Raw genomic sequence first — 6538 nt, 5'->3', positions numbered from 1 at the left:
TTTGATGAATGAGGCACTAAATGGAAACGCAGACGAGGCTAGATGATCTCATCCCACTAAAGATGGTTTATGTAACCAAATGTTGAACGGGTAAAGTAGAAACCTTGTGAATCAAGGTCAAAGGTTTTTTTTTTTTTTTTTTTTTTTTTTGGTGACCCGGGGAACCCCGTAAGCCGATAGTCGGTGAGCAAACCCTGGGGGAGTGACTGCAGGACCCACCACCACATTACTCCAGGTAAGAATCCCTAACGACGCCTCTGGGATTCGAACTCCTCCCTTTCGTGAGGGGGAGAGAGCCCCAAGCCAGCTGCGCCACTGCGGGCGGTGGTCAGGTCAAAGGTTTCTTGTTAGTTTAATAAACAGGTAAATATATGTTAAATATTGAACAGAAGGTGTTGTTATAATTGGATAATTTTGACGATTATTTAACTTCCCACTAGCACATGAATATTGAGCACCCTCCTCCTACCATGAAGTTCAAGCGATAGCTGTACAAGGATTTAAAAAAAAAGGCAAAGAAGCCAAACAAATATATTGAAATATATTCTTTTGGCTTTATTTTATTTTTCCTTTGATCCAGACTGACTTGATGGTGTTTAAAACCAAAGCAGTTCAGATACCGAGCAAACAAGCAAAAACATACACTTCTATGCTCATTCGGTAAAAGTAGGTCCTATGATGATGGAGAGTGCAACTGGCTCAAGAAATGAGTATGACGTGTTCTTGAGTTTTAGAGGGCTTGATACACGCCAAACATTTACCGATTGTCTTTATGAAGCCATGAAAGGTACTGGAGTCCGTGTTTTCAGAGATGATGATGAAATCCAAGGAGGGCAAAACATCAAAGACGAGCTTTGGCAAGCGATTGAGAGCTCCAAAATCTACATGCCCGTCTTCTCTAAGACCTACGCGTCAAGTAAATGGTGCCTCAAGGAGCTGGTGAAGATGATAGAGGTTACATCCCGATCAAATGGAACGAAAGAGATCCTTCCCATTTTCTTCGACGTGAACCCAGGTGATGTCAAGCTTAAAACTTCACTTTACAAAAATGAGCTATCCAATCATGCGAAGATGTATGAAGCTGACAAAGTAAAAGCGTGGGAAAAGGCGCTCATGGAGGTTGGCAAGCTTAAGGGATGGAAACCGAGAAACGTAGGGTAAAGAACTTCCTCCCTCAGACTTTAATTTTTTTCTACATGCCTATCAAAAGATGAAAACTGCTGCAAAACAAAGAGCTTACAAAGTTTCGTTTATAGAATCCTGAACTTATAGTTATCCTGAGTTAAAATTGTTGCGTAAAAATATCTATGCAATCATGATCATATGACCGATCATATATCACACTTATAATTTTGTACCTCAGAATTCTTCTAGAAAATAAATTTAGTGAGTTCAAATATTGTTTAAAAGAATAAATAGGCTAATATTTTAAAAAAATCGAATCAAATATTCCAAATAAAGCTAATATTAATAGACTTTAATTTATCGCAAATACTTACGCGCCTCAATCGTTAGTCTGTCGATCCTGGGTTTTCAGTGTGTGTAGCCCACTCGTGGCTTTCCGGTCTTCCTAGCCTTTTCAGCTGACCCTAATCAATCGTGGTTCTTGAAAGCCTTGCCTAATCTCTTCATGCTGAAAATGATAAGTCATACAAGGAAGCGAGCTATTGTCATCTCTTTGCTATAGGTTATCAACATCTCTCTGCTATAAGCTAGCAATTTGTCAATTTTATGGGCATAGTCCCAAATGGTAATTGCCTGTTGTGCTTACCGGTATAATGACACAATATCGTCAGGACACACTATCAATGTCACAAGGTTTGATGTCTTCTCTTCTACTTCGAAATTTCAAAATTTAAGAACGAGAAGTTCTTCATCAAATTTCTTTTCCCCTTTGGCTGAAATGTTCTGTGTAATTGGCAGCCATGGCAGACTCATCACATCGGTCGTTGAAGATGTTTTAATTAAGCTGAACAACAGAAACAAGATTCTGACCAAACATTTAGTGGAAGATCGCAAGCAGGTCGACGCTGTAATGGAACTGCTGGACATTAATTCTGGCGGCACTCATTCTGTGGGAATCCGTGGGATTGGGGGAATCGGCAAAACGACACTTGCGAAAGTTATTTTCAACAAATTATCCCCTCACTTTGACTGCAGCAGCTTCCTCGAAAATGTTCGAGAGATATCACGACGGTCAGATGGCCTTGTGTACTTGCAGAAGAAACTCTTATCAAGCATTCACCGATCAAGAAATAATGAACTTTATGATGTTGATTGTGGGATCGACATGATAAGAAGACAGCTTTCAAATAAAAAGGTTCTCATTGTTGTTGATGATATGGAAGAGAAAGATCTTCTGGAAAAGCTAGTTGGTGAGTGTGATGGGCTGAAATCTGGTAGTAGAGTCATCATAACCACTAGGAACTTAAGTGCCATTCGAAATGAACCAAAAACAATCTTGGATTATGAAGTCAGGGAAATGGAATCTGATCAATCCCTTCAGTTGTTTTGTAGACATGCTTTTGGAAAAGACTTTCCTCCAGGTGATTATGAAAGTCTTGCAAGGGAAATTGTGTCTACTTTGGGGAACCTTCCGTTAGCTGTGGAGGTGATAGGATCTTCTCTTTCTTGCAAGCACGACAATAGAGCTTTATGGATAGAAGTATTGGAGAAGTTAAGGAAAGCTCCTTTGGGGAAAGTCCGAGAATCGTTGATGATAAGTTATGAAGAATTAGAGAAAGAACAAAAACAAGTGTTTCTGGATATAGCATGCCTTTTTGTCCAGGAAGATAAAACTTACCCAATTTTCATGTGGAGTGATTGTAACTACTATCCTAATTATGCAATTGATGTCCTTCTTCATAGGTCCCTGATAAAAGTTGAAAGCGATATCAAATTCCGGATGAATGACCAAGTACGAGACCTTGGAAGGCACATTGTCCAGGAAGGGGATTGTAAGTATCCTAGCAAGTTTAGCAGGGTGTGGACTCATGAGGATGCCTTAAACATATTAAGGAGTAAGCAGGTACAATTTACGAGTAATCTTTCAGTCCTCAAGGAGTTACAACTTTTTCTTGTTAACTTGATTTGAGGTCCACTCATGTTAGTCTCTATTGGCAGGGAAATGAACATGTAGAAGCACTAAAAGTGCGTGGCCATACATTTACGAGATGAAGAATTACTCAATCTACCAAATCTAAGGTTCCTTCGAGGGACGGGATTAAATTTTGTTGGCAACTTCAAAGATCTGCTTCCAATGCTAAGGTGGCTTTCTTGGCATCATTGTCCTCCGGAATTCACAGCAACAAATTTCTGCCCCATCAACTTGGTTGTGCTCGACCTGTCCAGTAGCAACATCACAGAAAAATGGGGTGGATGGACTCAAATTCAGGTATGGCAGCCTCAGTGCTTTGTTCCTGTTTGAAATGTTTTTTATTCTTTCTCAATATATAAATTTCTTCTGCAGAGGGCAAAAAAGCTGAAAGCTTTAGACCTGAGAAACTGTAAATGCTTAACAAGGACACCTGACTTGGCAAACTTCGTGGACTTAGAGATATTGGTACTCGCTGGCTGCTCCGGGTTAATTACGATTGATTGCTCCATTGGTAAGCTACGGCTCTTAAAAACTCTGAATATGGATGGATGTGACTCTCTTAAGGAGTTGCCCGAAGAGGTTGGATATTTAGAATCTTTGAGAGAGTTCATCTTCCCCCATCTTCCAAATTGGTCACACTCACCGAGAGTGTTGGCAATTTGAAATCTTTGTCAAGCTTCGGTGTAAAGTATTGCAAGGGAATTGACAAACTCCCAAATTCCATCGGAGGATTAGTAAGAATCACACATTTCTCTATAAAAGGATGTGAGGGGATAAAGAAGCTCCCACACTCTCTCGGAGGATTAGAATCATTAGTTAAGTTGGATTTGTCATTCTCGGGAATAGAAAGTCTCCCAGATTCAATTGGAAATCTGAAGAAAATCAAAGTCATCGACATGGGAAGTACAAAATTAAAAAGTCTACCAGATGCAATTGGACAGCTGGAGATGCTCGAAGAGTTACATTGCCCAGAGTGTCTAGATCTATCAGGTGAAGTCCCAAATTCTATTGGGAATCTGTTCCATTTGCAGATCTTGGACTTGTCATGTACTCGTATTTCCGGATTGCCAGCCACAATCACTTATCCATCTCACCTAGAAGAGTTACATGTCCGGGATTGTAGGGATCTTACGGGTGAAATCCCAGATGCAATTGGTAGACTATCCTGCTTGAGGATCTTGGACTTCTCTGGTACTTGCATTTCTGGTTTGCCCGCCACGATCAGTTTTCTCCCTTGCCTTAAAGAACTTGGGTTGAAGGAGTGTGAGGAGCTTCGACTAGTGCCAAAGCTTCCCTCTAGTTTGATAAGCCTTGTCCTTGATGCTTATCATTGTGAAATCATCCCGCCTCTCGAACTTAGTTACTTTAGATCACTTGGACTTGTCCTTTCATAGGTATAAGCTCAAGGCTCCTTACCAGTTAGAGGAACTTATGTCCCCTTGGAAGATTGTAGAATCCATCCACCAGCTTCCATCTAGTTTGTCAACCTTGCATCTCACGGATATACCGCCACCGCAGCAATTTTCCAACTTCATGAACCTGTCGAGTCTCTCCATTTCTAGCTGCTCAATGGCACATCTCCCAGAGCTTGAACACTTGAAGAAGTTAAGGGAATTGTCCATAAAAGTGTGTCCATCCCTCGAGAGAATACCAGATCTATCATGCTTGAAGAGTCTAGAAACCTTGTATTTGTCTGAACTAGGAAGTCTTGTTGCGATACAAGGTCTGGAGGAGTTGGAATCCTTGGAGTCACTACAGATCATCTGCTGTGAGTCATTAGAAGGATTACCTCAACTATCGAAGTTGGTAAAGCTCAAATCTTTTGAGCTACACGATTGCCAAGTGCTGCAAGCCATCGAGGGTCTCGGTTGCTTACAACGTTTGAAGCATTTGACTATTCTGGGTTGCGTGTCCCTGAAACGGTTGCCTGATTATCCGAGGTCCACCAAGCTAGACACTGATTGGAAAGAACCAGAAACATCAAGTGCTGGTTAGGAATTGCCAGGAACAGCAGACTCATGTGTCTATATCAAGAGCTAGACCAAAGAGTGCGTTGCGATCCACTCATTTCGGAGACTAGGACAAGTAGTCTAAAATTACCTCTTGAAGAGATATCTTTACTTTTGTTTAGGCGTGTTACTTTGTTTTCGTTCCCATGCAACTCCTGTCTCTTATTTTCTTTGTGCACCCGTAGTCCTGATAATGACAGGCCTGGATTGTCCATGATTATATTAATTTGACCTGGGTATTCAATAGGGAAGAAGAGCCTTTTCATCTGAATCTCTTGGAAGTCTCATGCAGATCAATCTTCATATACAACACCTTTGCAACACATTTGGGAATTTGTTTATGAAAGTACAAACCAACAACTAAAACATATCGTTGTCATGTGATGTCTGGGGAAATTTCAATCAACGTTGGAAAGAAGAATGGAATCAGATTTAGAAGTGTGATAATACTCTCTTTAAGAAATTATTTGCCTCAAAACATTGCTAATTGCTACTAGCAAAAATCTTACAAAATACAACAAAGTCTCGATGAGAATACCGGATAGCAATAGTAATTTCTCCAAGATCTCTCAAAAGGAAACTATGGCTGTATATTTTTGAAAGAAAATGAAATTGGAAGTTATTAAAGCATTGAACACAAATGTCGAATAAATATATTTAAATGGATACAACCTTTTTAAAAATGAAGAAGTTATGTTCGACTAGACATGATTTTCCAAAGGTTAAGAAGTCATGTCCTAATAGACACAACCTTTCAAAGGTTGTGTAAGCGTCTAATAATTGTTAGGCAAAAATAATAAATTCAACTTTAAGTAATTAAAAATAATAGTCACTCTATTATGAACAGTCATATTATTTTAATATGACATGATGGTTATTTTAAAATTATAAATTCGAATTATAATAAATAAAAAATAATGATCATTGATCATTGTCAAATTTTGTTCACATGCGCACTCACATCGACAAGGTACCTTTTAATTTGTTTTACAAACAAACTACCAACAATATCTAGAACATCGGCAAATTTGTTTTGCCTTTAGTACCTTATGCATGATGGTATGTCCCACAGCATTCATGAAGTTATTTTGATTTTAGTTTCTTAAATTCTATTGTGAAGTAGATAATACTTCCTTTCGATTTTCAATTGTGCATGCTTTTGTTCTAAGTTTTAAATTGATATATTTATCATCCTAACGAAAAAACTTAAATTATTGGAGGGAAACAATAAGGTGATAGATGCCATTCTTGCTAGAAGCTGATAGATATGATTCAGTTTCAATGAAAGCTGGATGATGGAGAAACTATATCTACATCTACATGGACAAAGTAGTCTCGTCTAAAATACTAGACTAATGAATGCTATGGTTTTTCTAGAGTTACTGGAGGCTTCACTTATGCGATTAGTTATCTACTTTCATAAGTTCTAAAT

The 6538-nt window shown here is 39.0% G+C and overlaps 1 protein-coding gene across 1 annotated transcript; it reads left to right on the top strand.

Annotated features, from left to right (window-relative positions):
- The first annotated feature begins 681 nt into the window (after positions 1–681).
- On the top strand, positions 682–5092 carry LOC120287308 (TMV resistance protein N-like). Its single transcript, XM_039300073.1, has 6 exons — positions 682–1157; positions 1924–2957; positions 3306–3394; positions 3470–3562; positions 4129–4358; positions 4492–5092. The coding sequence occupies exons 1-6, from the start codon at positions 682–684 to the stop codon at positions 5090–5092; spliced, it is 2523 nt and encodes an 840-aa protein (XP_039156007.1).
- Positions 5093–6538: the final 1446 nt, after the last annotated feature.

This window comes from Eucalyptus grandis, chromosome 8 (assembly GCF_016545825.1).
Source record: "Eucalyptus grandis isolate ANBG69807.140 chromosome 8, ASM1654582v1, whole genome shotgun sequence".
Classification (NCBI taxonomy): domain Eukaryota; kingdom Viridiplantae; phylum Streptophyta; class Magnoliopsida; order Myrtales; family Myrtaceae; genus Eucalyptus; species Eucalyptus grandis.
Note: the sequence above shows the minus strand (reverse complement) of the source record. Positions and strands in the feature narration are given on the sequence as shown.

Coding starts and splice junctions, on each gene's coding strand:
- LOC120287308 (XM_039300073.1), top strand. CDS start 682: ATGGAGAGTGCAACTGGCTCAAGAAATGAGTATGACGTGTTCTTGAGT. Junction 3,395..3,469: donor GTGGATGGACTCAAATTCAG/GTATGGCAGCCT, acceptor TTTCTTCTGCAG/AGGGCAAAAAAGCTGAAAGC. Junction 4,359..4,491: donor AAAGAACTTGGGTTGAAGGA/GTGTGAGGAGCT, acceptor GTCCTTTCATAG/GTATAAGCTCAAGGCTCCTT.